The sequence below is a fragment of the Macrotis lagotis genome, chromosome 4, assembly GCF_037893015.1.
Source record: "Macrotis lagotis isolate mMagLag1 chromosome 4, bilby.v1.9.chrom.fasta, whole genome shotgun sequence".
Taxonomy (NCBI): Eukaryota; Metazoa; Chordata; class Mammalia; order Peramelemorphia; family Peramelidae; genus Macrotis; species Macrotis lagotis.
Genome location: NC_133661.1, coordinates 19,959,539 through 19,976,725, shown reverse-complemented (window position 1 = coordinate 19,976,725; position 17,187 = coordinate 19,959,539). Strand labels below are relative to the sequence as shown.

At 39.6% G+C, this 17,187-nt stretch overlaps 1 protein-coding gene across 2 annotated transcripts in view; it reads right to left on the bottom strand.

The window, feature by feature from the left end:
• Positions 1–17,187, bottom strand: part of BICC1 (BicC family RNA binding protein 1) — a 267,585-nt gene that overhangs the window by 14,194 nt on the left and 236,204 nt on the right. For both annotated transcript variants that reach the window (XM_074232282.1, XM_074232284.1), the window contains exons 17-19: positions 16,532–16,686; positions 12,202–12,358; positions 4,235–4,395 (exon numbers count right to left, since the gene is read on the bottom strand). In XM_074232282.1, the coding sequence (XP_074088383.1) occupies positions 4,235–4,395; positions 12,202–12,358; positions 16,532–16,686 (473 nt within the window). The remainder of the gene's footprint in view (positions 1–4,234; positions 4,396–12,201; positions 12,359–16,531; positions 16,687–17,187) is intronic.

The following is a 17,187-nucleotide window of genomic DNA, read 5'->3' as shown; positions in this document are numbered from 1 at the left end:
AGTAACATTGATGTTGCTAAAGTCAACAGGATGAAAGAGAGCATTTTCTAAACTGGTTGGGAGTTCCGATATAATTGATTAATGAGAGACTGTCCATTTGTATCATTTCATTATGAAATATTTAGATTATAATCCTTGATTGCCTTAGAACCCAGAATAAAAAATAAGAAAAAATTAAGTAACTCCTATTTAAAAAAACCTAGACCATAAAAATTACTGAAATAAAATATTAATGAGAATTATTTATACACAATTTTAGGGTATCTTTAATGAAGGCATGAGAAGGAAGTTGAAGATTTTCTATAGCAGATGACCTATATCTTTACAGTCACACCACTGATTGATGATGAATGATCTGTTTCCATTGTTTATTGATTGTTTTAAAAATTAAATGGACAGAAAAAAATTTAGCATCAACAGTTCTCCTGAAATAAGCTATCGATATGATATCTACATGAATCTGTAACAAATATGACCACACAAATAATTTAGTTCGACAATTGATCAAATGTTGACAGTTTGAAAGTGAAAAATATACATTCATATAAGGTGTGTGACAGTATCATGGAAGACATCCTGTGAAGAATACCAACTAAAGAAGGAATCCCTATGTATTGATGGCAGAGTTTCATAACTGCTCCTTTTCATAGATGGCATGGTATTAATTTGTAGAGGCCCAGAGCATTTGCAAAGCTTCCCCAATAAGAACCATGTCATTGTACAAGAGGTTGGGCTAACTGTTCACACTTAAAAAACAAACTAAAAATACCTATTTCTCCAACTGCATCATGCAATAAATAAGTTGGCTGCTGAATAGAAATTCAGGTTGGACTGTATTTAGAAAACTACCCAGCACCTCAGAAATAAAAATCATCATTATCATAATAATGAATTTAAGCTGATCACTGCACCAAAGCAAATCTCTTTTGATGTCAATAGTGGGAACATCTCCTAATGATGTTATATGAATATGAAGTTTTGAATTATATGATATTAGAAGAATCCAAAAGACAATGAATGGATGAATTATGGGCATTTATAAATGATAGTACGTTATTAACAATGATTTCCACATGAGAAAGGACATAAAGATACAACAGTGGGGATATATATGATACAAAAAGGAGGGGGTGCAGGTCATCTATATAGTAAGAATAAAGAAAACAAATGAACAGTCCCAATGTTACCAAGGTGATCCTAATTTTAAAAAAGCAGAGAAAGGATATTGGTACAATTGGGTACATTCTTTAAAGAAGGCTAATGGAAAAATTTATTTTTAGGCCTTGACTTGTGATTTTATGGGTTTGGGAAGTTCCCAGTGATTTTATAGAATTCAAGGAAAAGTAATTATTAGTGCAGAATAGCACCTGCTCTCCTACTTACAATAAGAAATGATATATTTGAAAATGTCTTAAGATGAAAAAATAGAAAGGATTTGGATCCTCACTGATAGATGAATAAAACTAAGGATCCAAAGTATCACATTCATTACATGCCATAAGTGGCTGCCCAATTTTCAACTTGTTAAAATACAAAAAATTATGCTCTCAAAATTCATTTCTATTACACTCAATTGTATCTTTCCTCAACTTTGGTTGAAGTTGCAGGATGACATAGAGCAGAGGCATCAAACATGCAGCCCACACTGCTCCTAAGTGTGGCCCAAACCACATTAAAATGATGTTTCTATCCAATTTTAATGTATTGATACATTAATTTTTTAAAAAAGAACATATCAACATATTTGGTTTTCTAAGTGAATCTACAGGTCATGTATATTAATAAAAAATATATAATAAATGACCATGCCATTTAGTAGCATAGATTAATACATAAAATTTATATAAGTATTTAACAATGAGAATGGGGCTAAAAAGATGAGTTATTCATTAGAGTGGAGTGATGATTATTGTGTGGAGAAATCTGGGACGAGAAGCTCCAAAGCTAATAATGCAGAGAACACACCATTAGAACATGTATCTTGGCAATTGTAAATTGAGGAGAAGATTAAACATTATTGCAAATGAAAATAAATGACAAGGTAAGAGAGAAAATAAATTAGATATGGCTTGGTACGTGTTTCTGTCTAAATTTGATATTCCCTGCTTTTGACTGTCTTCAGGTCATCAGATCACTGGCCTGTAGGTGTACAGGTAGGAGTTCTGCTCTGATTAATTGAATGATGGAAAGAGCACTTGTTCTGGGTTGTCACAGGCTCTATAGAATCTGTACTATAAGGTGATGTTCTCTTGCCTAAGCAAGGCTTAAATAGAAGCTTCTTTTTGCTCCTTCTCAGAGAGGAAATAAAGTTCAAGGGGAAAAAAGAAAAAGGGTTCGGATCATTCTGTATCGTTTAAACTCTGCCTCTGGGGCCACAAGTCTCTGTAGGTCATCATGGTTTCTTCTCCAAAAAAGAAATCCCCACCTGTTCAGCCCAGGGAGATGAGAATCCAAGAATCATAGAACTGAATTTCAAACTCAGAAGAATCTCAGGTATAAAGACCAATCTTTAAAGAACATGGATGAAAATATTACCCATCTTTGAAAATGTTTAGAGAGCCAAGTTCCAACCAACAAAGATTTCCTGGCAGAAAAAACAAATCAACACCCTGAAATGTAACATGTTCTCAATAAAAGCTCCTTTCTCCAACAGAGGAAGGAAAAAGCCTGAGAAATTAAATTTAATAATTTAGTGAACTATGCAACCATGAACTGAATTTGTGGCACAAAGCTGGGCTATAAAAATCTAGGCTTTCTTATTAAGAAGCACACAGCCAAGAATTGCTGATTCTGTTGATTATTCTCTTAAAAGCAAAAATGACCAAATTGCGCATGTTGGAACTCAACTTTGACCCCATCAGTGAGGACAGAGGAACAGAGGTCCAAAAAATGTTCTGGCCACACCCTTCAGTTGAATGGTTCTTGTAAGGTCTGTCTACACAGCAGCATAGGGAAGAGTACCCCTCAGAGTCTTCTGATGACCTCACCAGAAAATGACCTTGGCCCATGAATCTGATGGAATATTGAAGTCAGAATAAACCCAGTACCCCTTTGTCCTAGAGGGTGTAGAAGATAACTCAACCAAAGGAGCAAAGATATTGTTTCAGCCACAAGAGCTTCAGGGGTTCCCTATGGCCTCTAGGATAAAATATAAATGGAGACTTTGTAAAGGCCTTCATAATTGGCTCCAGACTAGTCTTCCTGGTTTATTTTACTTACACACACACACACACACATATAGATGTATATATCATTATATAACATTCCCCCTCATACACTCTGTGTCTCAGCCAGCCTGGCCTATTTGATGTTCTGCATGCATGTCAATCAATCTTCTACCACAATGACTTTGTTCCGCTAGCCTCCTGTGGCTGGGATGCTCCTGCTCATCATCTCTGGAGTTTCCCAGTTATTATTCATCTAACCATTCTCTCCCATGTTACTTTGAATTTATTCCTCATATATTTTAGTCAGTGACCTTTGCATGAATTGTTTTTTGTCAGTAGAATGTAAACTTCTTGAAGGCAGGGACTGGTTTCTCTTTGCATAGGGAGTTTTCCCTTTAGTTTGTATTTATGACTCTTCTAAAGGTACTTTGTCCACTGGGAAGGAAGCCAATGGGGCAAAAGAAGTGGTAGAACAGTCTCACCAGGAATCTTGTATAGTGTACTTGTGTTTGACATGTGTCCAGAGAAGGGAGTCTATTTAAAAAAAAAGATCTCTGACAAGGCTGGTGGAACCCAAGCATCGGCCAGGAAAGGTGAGGGATCTGGGATTTTGCCTTATCTGTCTAAGTCAGAGACTCTTAACCTGGAATTCATGGACCTGGATGGGGAAATTAAATGACATCTTTATTTTCCCTTTTGTTTTTCTTTATAAGTTTATATATTTTATGCATCTAGAAACCTTCTGAGAAGAGTCCCTGGGCTTCATCCATCTGACAAAAGACTGCCACAGGCACAAAGATCAAGAACCCCAAACTCAGGCGCTAATTTGAGAGCTTCGCTCAAGAGGTAGTGATGTAACCTGGACTACACATACCAGGGGCTGGGGCTAGACAGACAAAACTGAAACTAGTCCTGTCCTCAAGGAGCTTCTATTCTGTGGGAGCAGATGCAATGGAGTGAAAGAAGCAGAGAAAAAAGATTCACTAGTTTTACAGACACAAGTAGAAACAAGCAACCCAACCCAAACCAATGCAAGGCAACCCAACTCAACCCAAGCCAACACTGACCTCCTGCTGCTGGAACACGTCGGTGTACTTCCCCAGGCCAAGCTTGCTGAAGAGTTCAGGGAGGTCGGAGCCCTTGAGCCAGCTGTTCAAGCTGCAACCATTGCTCCCCGTCAGTGAGGAGATGCAGTCCATGTAATTGCTGCTGCTGAGATAGGGTTCGGCTAAGAGGCCAGTCAGAGAGAGACAAGAGACAGAGAGATGGAGGGGGGAGAGAGAGGGAGGGAGGGAGGGAGGGAGGGAGGGGGAGGGGAGGGGGAGAGAGGGGGAGAGAGAGAGAGAGAGGGGGGAGAGAGAGAGAGAGAGAGAGAGAGAGAGAGAGAGAGAGAGAGAGAGAGAGAGAGAGAGAGAGATTGAGATTGAGATTAAATACCTGGATATCTAAAGCATGCTTTAATTAAGTTTGACTCCCCCCCACCACCACCATTTCTCTGTTCTGCATTGTTTGGCAGCTGAGAGTCTCAGATTGCTGGGATCTAGTGGTGGGCCATGGGGGGGGGGGGTGCCTTTTCATTAGCACATGCTGGTTATTGCTCTCAGGAAGCTCTTGTCATTTCAAAGGTTCCACCTGGGAGCCGGTAATCCAAGCACCAAACATCTGCAGTTAGAGTAATTAATCATATTCTCAACACACATTCAGATATATTAATTCTTTAATTTAAATTTAATTTAAAGATGGGCTTGGGAGAAAAAAGACTGAGTTGGGGGATCCCTGGAATTAAAGCCAGAAGATACAAATCCCAGGTTCCTTTTGAAGGATGGAATGGCTGCCAACAACCCACCCTAGCTTTCCCGGGGGTTCAGGAAATCCCATGGTGCCAGAAGCTACCCTACTCTCTTCACAAGATACACCTACATGGACCAGACAGTTGTATCTTCCACAAAGATGCCAAATGGAGATTTCTTTAGGTTTAACTATGTCACTCTCTAGCTCAAGAAGCTCAAGTGGCCCCACCATTACTTTTACAATAAAAGTAACTGCTCTTACCTATAAGGAAAAGGGGATAATGGCTTTGGAGTCATAGGTTCAAATCTTGCTTTGGATGTTTCATATAAATAGGCCTTTAGATAAGTGACTTACCTTCTCCATTTCCTCATCTCTAAAATAAAGAGCTTTGTTGATATGAGGTCCCTTGAGACCTTCTTGAGGTCTATAGGATTCTATGATGTCCCATCTTCAGATTTTGTATAAACAGTCCCTCACAACTGGAATGCACTTGCTTCTCCTCTCAACTACTTAGAATACCTAGCTTCCTTCAAGACCCACTTTTTACTTGATCTGCCCAGTTTCTTTCTAGTGCCCGCCTCCTATCTGAAATTTTGCATGTAGATTGTGCTGATATTTCTTTGAACACATTATTCCTTTCTCAAAGAATAAACTCTTTGAAAGTGGGTGGAAAGGAATGATTTCATTTTTATTTTTATATTTTCATTATCTGGCACAATACCTAACCAATTGTAGGTTCTTATTAAGTTTTTATTGAATCAAAAAGTACAAGACAGTTTTGGCACACCAGGGGCACGAACAAGAACTGCCACCATAATGTACCCAATGAATGCTTCTCCAGGTTCCGTCAGGAGGCGGTAAATGAGAAGGGGGCAGAAGGAAAGTCTTAATATGTTACAATCTATTTCCCTGGCATTGATCTCAAATGAGCCTCTCTGAAACTACCTCCCATCGCTCCATATTCTAAACTAAGACTCTACTGTGGTGTTGTCTTAGAAAAAAGTCAAGCAAAGTAGATCTAATCCTTTTCCCTTTGAGAACTCTTCAAATGCTTGAAGATAGCCATCTTGTCTTATGAATCAAGAGAGTGTTCCAGAGCCTTTGATAGAACAAGGCAATAAGAGAGGTGGGTTGGGCTTTATGCTAAGCTCTGCCCTGGATGCTTGGGTACCAGTGGGCCAATCACTTCATTTGTGATTATATCTTCTTCCGAAGTCATCATTCCCATTAAAAAATTAAAATCTGAGTTATGGACTGATGGATTTTTCTGTTATATCAAAGACCCTGCCCTGCTGTTGTGTTAGGAGAGAGAAGATCTCATCCAGACTCTTTCTTCCCTCAGTAATGGATACTATCATGAGAGAAAAAGCCACATGAACACCTGTAAAAGGTTTCTGGTAGTTCTTCTGGCAAAGTCTTTGAAGAGTAGATAGTCAACTAGTCTTAATGCTGCATGTTTAATGTGCTCTGTAATTTACCTTTTCCCCTTTCAGTTGTCTCAACTATTCTTAATTCTGTAAGCCTAAATCTTGCTGTTTACACTTACTGAAACAATATAGCACTGAAAAACATTTTAATGGCATGTATTACTATTATTATTTATTATAACTGGAATTTATTATTGCTTTAATGTTTACAAAGTACCTCAGTATACATAACCTTACTGAACTTCACAACCATCTAATTTGTTTCAAATGAGACAATATTTATAAATTAATTAGCACAATGCCTGGCTTAATAAGCACAGTGGGTACTTTATAAATGCTTGCCCCCTTAGGTCAATACTAGGGACATAATTACTTGACTTTAAAGATGAAGAAACTGAGGCTTAGGCAGCTTGCCTGTTGTCACATGGTTAGTGTTGAAAGCAGGATCCAAACTCATCTCAAAGGCAAATAGGACTATGGAGTTAAAGATAGGAGAAATTTCTAGTCATCTAGCCCAATGCTCTCATTTTGTAGCTAAGGAAACTGAGCCTCAGAGGGGCTACCTGTCATGCTCAGGGTCATGAAGCCAGTAGAGGTAGAGGATGGGCATCAGTCCCATGGCTATTTTGTCTCTGAATCCAAATTACTTTCCATCATACCGACTTGTTAGGGTAAATAAATGACTGCATTCATTGAATCATGCTTTTATATTAAGAATCCTCTCATCTCCCTGAAGCTTCATTAGCATATTGCAGAGCTGCCCTCAACTAAGCAATTACTAGCCCAGTCATCCATCTGCATGAGAAGATCCTGGGGAGTTGACTGAACATCAAGTTCAATTTGAGTCAATGGGATGATGGAATAGCCCCAAAAGGCTGCCGCAAGACAGACCTGTGCTCCAAGGCTAGGGAGGTTCCCCGTTAGACAGAGAGCTCCTCCAGGGAAGGGAGGTAAGGGTCTTCACTTAGCACTGGGCCTAGAACCTAGAAAGGGTCAAATATTTGCTTGCTGAATGAATGGCTGATCGTGCCTTCACATTCCACCCCTGGCCAGACCCCATCCAAGGACTGGGCTTAGTTCTGGGTTCCCTGTTTTAAGAAGCACATTGAAGAATTGGTTATTACCTGTATGAGGGTGACCAGGAGGGTGAAAGACCTTGAATTAATGCCACTTGGTAAGAAGTTAAAAGAGTGAAGAATTGTTAGCCTGGAAAGGGAAGATGTAGCAGGGACATCTTAGCAGCCTTCACATATCTGAAAGTTTATCAGTTGGAAGAGCTGTCATGTTCACCTTGTTTCCCCTCAGAACAAGAGGAGAAACAAGAGGGGCAGATTTCTGCTGAGAGCAAGAATAAAAAGTGTCCCCTAAGAGCCACATGGAAGTGGAATGGGATAGCTAGCTAAGTTTTTTCACCAAAAGTCAACAGCCTCTTGGTAAGGAGGCTGTCACAAGAACTCCTGTTAGGGCTTGACTTAGAAGTGAGGGCATTGGCAATGTCTTCCAGCAGAGGGATGATGGCATTCTCAGTGTTGATACTAACTCATGGTAGAAGAACTAGAATCCAAGATTCATTTGGGTCATTTCTTTTGGACTCTGTCAGAGTACATCCTCAGACACACAAAGACTTGCCAGTTTCAGGGCCTGGCACCAAACCTCTTCCTACTCTTGCCTACTGCTAGGATCCCAAGGGTCCAGCAAGGGAGTCGAGAGCAAGGAGAAAATAAGAGTGATCATTAGAAGAGAGAGTCATTTCCACCCTCTGGGGTCTTTGTTTCCTCATCTGTACAGGGAGTGGAAATAGATAAGGATCTGTTCTAAAACCATGGTGATCCTCTAACCTGCCCTGCATTACTGTCAACAATCTGTCTGAAAATAAGAAAATGGACTTGAGTACCCTGGCAAAGATAGCAGCAGGAGCTAGCTTGTTAAATCCATACAAATACGCTGGCTTGTCAAATTCTTGGTTAGCTGGTAAGATGCTACATCCTAATTAGTAGCCAACAAGACTTTGCGTGCACCTCACCAGGGGCCTTAGAGGATTCAACAAAGCCAGAGAAGACAGTCACACCATGAGCAAAGCCTGCATTTCAGAGTCCTGGAGCCAGGTAGGGGATACAACCTTTAACAGGGAGAGTTAATGAGGAATGGAGCAGAAAGAGCTCTCTGCTCCCCTGGGATTTTCCTGAGGACCTCCAGACAGGGATCAGTTCTTCCCTGTTGAAGATTAAAGTCCTCAACCAGAGATCAATGGTCCAGAGCATGGGGCTTGTTGTAGCTACACCTGAAGCTTTCAGTTTAACAGTCATCACTTGGAGTTCTCCTGAGACTGTGGATGATGCAGAGTCTGGTCATTAGTTTAAAAATAACTGCTGTTTCTGCTACTTCAAGTTTGCAGACCAGTTTCCTCACCATAATTCAACAAGGTATTGGAATTCCAAGAATTATTAACATCTCCATTTTATAAGTGAGAAAAGTCTCAGAGAGGCTGAGACTCATCCAAAGTCATACAGAGAATAAGGGTCAGAAGGAGTATTAGAACTCAGGACTCAAGTCCAAGTTCTGCATCTTTTCCACTGGATCACTAGGTCCTTAATGAGAGGTCCAGGCCCTCCAAGGAGATGGAGCTCTGCAAACAGATTTCAGGAGAAAGTGACATTTTCATTTATATTTTATTTATGATTTTTAATATTTTCAGTTGTCTTTAAGCATTTCTTTCAATTATTGACTAACAGGATTCTGAGAAGGGGGCCATAGATGGATTGCCTGCCCAAGGAGGCCATGATGCACAAGAGGTGAGATACTCCTGGGTTAGATCATGCTCTCGACTATTATTAACAACATACAATAGCTTATAATCCAAGAGGGACGTAGTTTCCAAAGCAAGTGCTTTGCAGTGGTTAACTCATTGTATCTCCACATGACTGTTTATGGTGGGCCATGTCTAGGTGGGTTAATGGCATTTTAACTCAATGTTTCATGGTGCCACTCAAACGGCATCACTCTGAGAAGGGATGGGGAAAAGAAGGCATGACTTCTTAAACAGAACTGGCTAATTTAAATCCCTTTGTTTTCCCTCTTGTCCAATCTTTGGTAGAAAACAGAAAGAGAGAGAGAAATAACTTTTTTCCAGTCATATAATACTCTTTCATGGACTTTGAAATTTATCATTTTTCAGAATGTCTTTAAATGGGTCCTAATTTCCAAATATTTGACTCACTTTTTGAAAAAAATGCTAAAACATACAGAAGTCTAAAACTACTTAACAAGCATGGGGGATGACAGAAATGTAATGTGCATCCATTATTGGAACCAATTGTCTCAACCTCGCACTAGTGACTCTCTACCAGTAACAAGTCAAACCAAGTTAAGAAGAATTATTAAACCTCCTAATATGTAATAGACATTCTGTAAAGGGATAAAAATACAAAGAAAAATGGAAAGAAAGGCAGTCTCTGCCTTTTATATTATAACAATGCAATGGAAGGAGTGCTCTGAGTTCCATTTCTGCTTCAAACATTTACTGTGTTGGTGACTCTGGGTCACTTTACCACTGTTTGCCTCAGTTTCCTCAAGGATAAAATGGGGATAATAATGCCTATCTTGCAGAATTGTAATAAAATCAGATGAGATAATATGTGTAAAGTGTTTTATAGACCATAAAATGCTATAGAAATGCTGGTTATTAGTAATTGATTGATTCCAAGAGGCAGTCCCAAGCAAGTTGAATTCAGAGTCAGAGAAGTGGGGTTTATCCAGCTTCTATGACCATCTGGGTAATCTGTCCAGACTCAGCCCTGTGGTCCCTTCTGCCTCCAGGGCTCTAATCTAATGCAAGCACAATCCCTCCCCTCCGGCCAAGCCAGTCTCTTTGCCATCCTCAAATCCTCCAAGGTCACATTTGGCTCCTTGCTTCCTTTGTCCCTACTTCCTCACAATCCATTTCTTTTGCTCCACAGCCTACAAGGGCTAGCTAGCTACAAGAAGAGTCTGCATGAAGGCAAAACCACTGATCCTTCCCCTAATGGTCAGTTCTTCCTGGCAATAACATTCCATTGCAACCTTTAGCTCTTCCCCAATCAGTGAACACTGACTTTGTTTCTAAGGCCTGTGGACTACTAATTAGGATGTAGCATCTTACCAAAAAGCAAGCTATGATTGTTTGGGCAGATGTGGAGTCTTTGGTTTGGCTCTTTGTTGGTTCTTTCTTAGGATGGCCCTTTTAGTTTACACTAGAGGAAGTGGGAAGTGACTGGCAGAAAAAAATGGGAACCGTAAAAGCTGGCCAGAAAAGCAGCATCCCCTGGTGGGCAGAGAGTGGACAGGAGGCAGGTATAAGAAGACTGGGGAGGTAGGAAGAGGTAAGGTGGCAGAAAGCTTCAAAGCCAAACAAAGGACATTATGTTTAACCCTGTAGCTAACAGGGTGACACTGAAGCTTTATGAGTACAGGGGTAAGATAGTCCAAGCTTGGGGAATCATGATAATAGCTGAGAGCATGGATGGGAGTGGAGAAAGTTTAGAGGCAGGAAGACCCACCAGGAACTGATACAACTGTTCCAGGTTCAAAGGGATAAGAGTCTGCCTAAGAATCGTAGTTGTATGAAGGATTAAGCAGGTCAGTCAGTGTCAGCAGTTGGAAAAGCAAATAAATAAAGTATTTAAATTAAAAAAAAAGGAAGAAAGTCAGTGTCAGAAAGGAGAGAATCCAAAATACTTGGACTGGTAAAGGTCAAAGAATGACCTGAATAAACAAAATTTTCCAAATTTCTCTATAGCAGCATCCAACTGATCATCCTTGATACTTGAAGGCCAAGACTTTATTCAGTTCTGGGAGCCTGAGAGAAGAACAGGCAATAAGAACCAGAAAGAGACCTCACTGGACCTTCAAAAATAAAAGGTCTAGCATAAATGAATGAAAGAAAAATCATTTTAGTATCTAAAAGGTAACAACCACTAGGCACTAAGGAAAACACTAAGAAATGGAGGAAATAGTGCTTTTGCACTGAGGAAACAAACAGTTTTAAAAATTGATAGTTCTTCTTTCAAGGACCTCACGCTTTAATTGGAAGAAACAACATGTGAAAGAAAATGCAGCTTACAGGATAGAAGCAAGAGCCCAGAAGATTTTAGAAAAGAAGCAAGAAAATATATTTGGAGCAAGATCCCATAGAAAAACCAACAGTGAGTAATCTAGGCAGACTGAAACTGAAAAAAGAGAAGAAATGTATTCTTAGTCAAAGAAAAACATCTCAGAGGAAAGACACATTCTCAGTGGACAAATTCTTTACAATAAAGGCAACTTAGTTGAAATCTAATGGGGAAAGTGAAAATATTACAATAATTTTAGCAAGGCCCCTCAAACAAGAATGAAACAACATCAAAAATGAAATGTGCAAATTGTTCAGAAAAGTAATCAAAGAATAAAGTAAAAATATCAAGTAAATAAAGACAGTGATGAGAGAGCACTTAAGGAAAAAGATCAACAAGTCTAAGAAATGACTAAAAAATACATAAGAAAAGGCAGAGACTCAGAATAGCAGATTCTCTGAAAAGAGAAATATAAGAATTAGAATGGATGGGTGGGGTAGCAGAAGAAAAATTAATAATTCAAAAATGTTTTTAAAGTTTGGAAAAACATGAGTTCCCTACAAAACTAGAAATACTAAATTTGAATATGGAAGCAAAGATGCAGTCTAAGGAAAGACAGCATGAAAAAGAAAATTTGAATGCTATTTACAAAAAGCCCAGAAACATGAGGAATCTCTTCTTTCCAAATCATCGACTAAGAGTGAAAAACAGAATAAAGTTGACACTTACTTGATTTGTTTTGCTTGCGTTTTGGGCTCCCAAGAGAAGTCACAAATTCACTGTGAGTAGTAGGAGCGATTCCATTTCGATCTCTCCAGTTATCAGATTCACTTCCACTTCCCAAGTGTTCACGACTATTGGACCGTGAGAGAGACATTGATGATCCCTGCAGTTAAAAAAAGAGGCCAAAGAAAGACAATGATGAGAAACTTAATTTGTGAGTTGGAGGAAAGGGGAGTGAGGAAGATAGGAACAACTACAGACCACAGAAGATCATCTAATTTAATTTCATTATAAAATTAACTTCCTGAAAGGGGCCTTAAAAATCTAGTCCTGCACTAATACATGGATGGTGAGGTTGTGAACTGATGCAACCATTCTAGAGAAAAATTGGGTTACAAAACTGAGCATACCCTTTGACCCAGCAATACCACCACTAGGTCTTTACACCAAAGAGATCAAAGGGGAAAATAGGATCCACATATACAAAAATATTTATAACTGCCCTTTTGTGGTGTTAAAAGAATTAGAAATTGAGAGGCTGTCTGTCAACAGAGGAATGGCTAAACAAGCTGGGTTTGTGATTGTGATGGATATTATTGTGCTATAAGAAGTGATTTCAGAAGACAGAATGGTTTCAGTAAAACCTGGAAAGATTTACATGAACTGATGCAAAGTGAGTTGAACACAATTCTGTTTGATGATCCACTATAAATGATTTAACTATTCTTAACAATACAGTGATTTAAGACAATTACAGTAGACTCAGGATAAAAATACTATCCACTTTCAGCAAAAGAACTGATAAGAGTCTAAATGCAGATCAAAGCATACTAGTTTTCACTTTATTTTTGTGGGGGTTTCTTTGGGAGAGGTCTGGGCTTTCTTTTACAATAGGACGGACATGGAAAAATGTTTTGCATGACTATACATATATAATGAACATAAATCTGCTTGCTAGGGAAGAGGGGAGAAAGGGAGGAAAAACAATTTTTAAAAAATGTTAAAAATTGTTTTTACATATAATTGGGAAAAATTAAGTGTTTTAAAAATAGTATCACCAAAAAAAATCTAGTTTCCACCCACTTCATTTACAGATGAGGAAACTGAGGCTGAGAAGTAATTTGTCCAAGTTTATAGAAATAATAAATGGCAGATCTGGATTTGAATCCAAGTCTTATAAGCTTCAAATCCAATGCTCCTTTACTCTGTATCTTCCCATTTAACATTTCCTCTGAAGTCTCCAAAGACAGGAGCTCTATTCTCCAGTTAAGAGATACTGTATTGATATTATGGAAATACAATCAGACTTAGGTTTGTAACCTCTAACTGACAATTATTAGTGATTTTCTTGGTGCACAGAGGTTCCCCCTCCAACCTAGAGGCTCAGAGAGTGATCTTCCAGAACACCATGAGGTTTTGCCTGGGCCCCAATCACAGAGCCATCTTGTAGTTAAGGTAGGAACTGGACCAAGTTTTCTTGGTTTCCAATATGGTCTCTAGCCATTTCATGTGCTTTTCTAAAGACAGAAGAGTGTGATATAATCCAGATTTTTTTTAAAGGGGGAGGAAAAAGAAACTGAACACTTAAATATTATCATATTTGAGTGAGAACTCCCTTCTATCATTTGGGGAAGTAAGACCAACATTGAAGGATATCAAGGCTTAAGGTACATCCCCCACCCAGGAGAATACTTCAAACTCTAGAGGCAGTTGAGATCTGCAAGGTAGAGCAGGGGACCCCGAGTGGATTATGAAAGATTTCCATCACTCCCTGCTACCTCCCCAGGAAGAACCAATGAAGAAAGATATCCAGTGGGGAATGTTTCCATTGTTTCAGGAAAACTATCTTGGTAATGGCAGGTAAGACTGAAGAAGAGAGTAAATGACAGTAAGAAATTTAGTTTCTATTGAAGGAGGAATTGTGGCAGAAGAGAATTTCAAGATTTGAAATCAGATATCTAGTCTTCCAATTTACTACTTGGTTACCCTGGGAAAATGACTTTACCTCTCTGGGCCTCAGTTTCTTTATCTGTAAGATGAAGGGGTTTTATGATTTTTCTTTTTCTTTTGAGGGCCTTCTCAGCTCTAATTCTATGATCCTCTACCCCTAGTCTGAGAACTTAGACCAGGTGAAGTATTGTGGAAACATCAAAGGAAGGGACCAAACATGGTGATAAGACTTTGTTTTGGCCTAGAAAAAGGATGGAGTCATGGAACCAAAATGGGAAATCCAGAGAGGAATTAGGGTGGAGAAGGAAGATGATGGGACATATAGGTAATAATGTACAGCAGATATAGATTGAGGAGACCACTCAGAGTTACATGTGAAGCCATAAGGACACATGGGATCACCAAGTTGAAGAGCATCAAGGACTGAATCTTGATGTTCATGTTTTGTTAATACAGAGAGATAGCAAGATATGATGGTTATAATTTTATCTCACAAAAATCTGGATTCAAAGACTTCCTTGAACACTTTCTGGTGATAGGATCCCAGACAAGTCACTTAACTTCTACTCATCTGTAAAAATGGGGATAATAATAATCCCTAAAAGTGATAAGAGGCAAAGGAGATTCCAGATCAGGGAGAGATGTGATTGGGCTCCCTTCCATGTCACACAGCTTGGGTTACCCCCCACCCCCAGTAAAGCTGACTGGCTTCTCTCCTCTGCAAGTTATGGAGGCTGTTGGGGCCAAGACTCTGGGTCTTTGAGTTTCTCTTGTTTCCCCTCAGGGATCACTGAAAAGCCAAATATGAGTGGTTGTTTAAAACCAGCTGTTCCAGGACATCTGTTGCACGTCTACAATGAGGAAACTGCCTTCCCCAAAGAGCTGACACTATGGGCGCCCAGAAACTCACTTCCCAGGCTTCCTTCTTTTCTTATGGTCACATGCTATTAAGCCTGGATATTGCTGCACTTTGAATTGAGAGTCTGTGAGCTTGGGGAGGGGGGAGAGGAGGTCTTGGGTTTTATGACTTTTCATTTATTTCTGATCGCCTATCTCTAAAAATTGGACAGATTGGTCATGGCTAACAGTGGAACAAATTGGGGCTGGAGTCATGCCTGAAGATACTTAAGCAGTGCATGGTCCTTAGGGTGGGGAGAAGGGGATTTAATTTTTTTTTATTTGCAACAAACCTCAGCTCTAACACTCTGTAATCATGAATAACTTACTTCTTTGGGTCTCAGTTTCTTCATCTGTCAAATGAGGGGCAGGACTAGAATTTTAAGGCCCTTCCTTGGAAGTTAACTCCATAATGAAAGTAAATTGTGTTTATTTCAGAGTTACAAAATGTTGAAAGCAATCCAAATTACATTCCTATAGTCTCTTGCATCACTACTGCAATCTAAAACTGAGAACAAAATGCACCAGAGTTTTCTTTCCAGCCCTTAAAAATATTTCCTTTTTACTTCCACTGAAAGTTTCTGGCATTCAAAAGGAACATTGAAAAAGAAAACATCCTTGGGTTTTACAGGAGCAAACTGATCCATTAGAGAGGAAGAAAAGCCCACCCTAAGCCTTAGTTATTGGATGAAGCATTACACAATTGTCATTCAAATATGGAGTCCAGGAAAACATTACATTTCGACTGATTGTTGATTTTTTCCTTCTAAAATATGGATTTGGACAACTTGCTCATGTTTTTCTCATAGGAGTCAATAGTCCAAAGCTGGCTATCTCCAAATTGGCAAGCCCTAGCTTGTCAGTCCTGTGGAGTCCAATGGGGCACGGACCCGTGACCCTGGCTCCAGCCTCAGGAGCCAACAGGAAGCCAGGCATTCCACTTCAATCTGAGCAGCAGAGCCAACATCTGGGACCCATAAAACACTGGAGAGCTCTTCTTCGAGGTATTTCCTGCTGAGCTCTGGCAAGTCCAAGGGCCCAGGACTGTTAGTTGCTTACTATTTGAAAAGTCGATCCTCCTGCATCATTTCCCACTGAGGTGATTCTTTCAGAAAGCAGACCCCTGGAATGAGGGTCTTGCCTAAATACTATGGAGGATGGCATGGCCATACTTTGTCTGCCTTCAGCCCCTTGGTTTGATTTACTTTAAATGTGTGCATTTTAAACACACACACACACACACACACACACACACACACCCCTACAAATGACCTCTAGCTTTGAAAGCCAGGAATAGATCACTAAAACTATTTCCAGTTTATAGCAATCTAGTTACCAAGAACAGAATCAGAGCCAATTATCTCCCTTTTCTACCTGATATCACCACTCAGCAGAATAAAAAACAAATGTGCCACCAAAAAAAAAAGTCTGTGGCTCCCACGTGCCATCCACAGAAGAACCAGTGGGGAAGTAGCCAGGCATGGCTTACCTCATAGGTTGTCCTCATCGTGGGCTTATAGGAGACATGATTAGCTCTCCTCAGCTCCTTGATGGTTTCAGCTGGCATAGACTTGGAGAAGCCCAGGCCACTCCACGTATTGGTTGGTGTCCTCACTTCTGTCACCACTGGTTTTTTCAGCATTGCTTTTTGAGGGGGGAGGGAAAGAGGGGAGCAGTCAACCAGGTTCTTGTGAGTTATCTTCTCAATAGAAGACATATGCCTGAGAGTGTAATCTTTCACAATAAAAATAATAATAATAATAATAATACCTTGTGTTTCAATAGGACTTTCAAGTTTGTAAAACACTTTACAAATATTATCTTATTTAATCTCACAATAACCCTGAAAAGTAGATGGCATCATCATCCCATTTGACAGCTGAGGAAACTGAGTCAAACAGAGTTAAGTGACTTTCCAAGGATCCTCCAAGGTCACATTTGAACTCAGGTCTTCCTGTCTCCAGATCCAGAGTTCAATCCTCTGAACATTTAGCTACGTTTGTGCATCACAAACCAGGACAGAATAGGCTAGGGTCATACAGGTCTCAAATCATAAAGCCAGGATTCCCATTCAGGACCCTCAATATTATATCAAAAAGCCTTGTCATATCATTTAGTTCTTCATTAGACCAATGCAGACTTCAT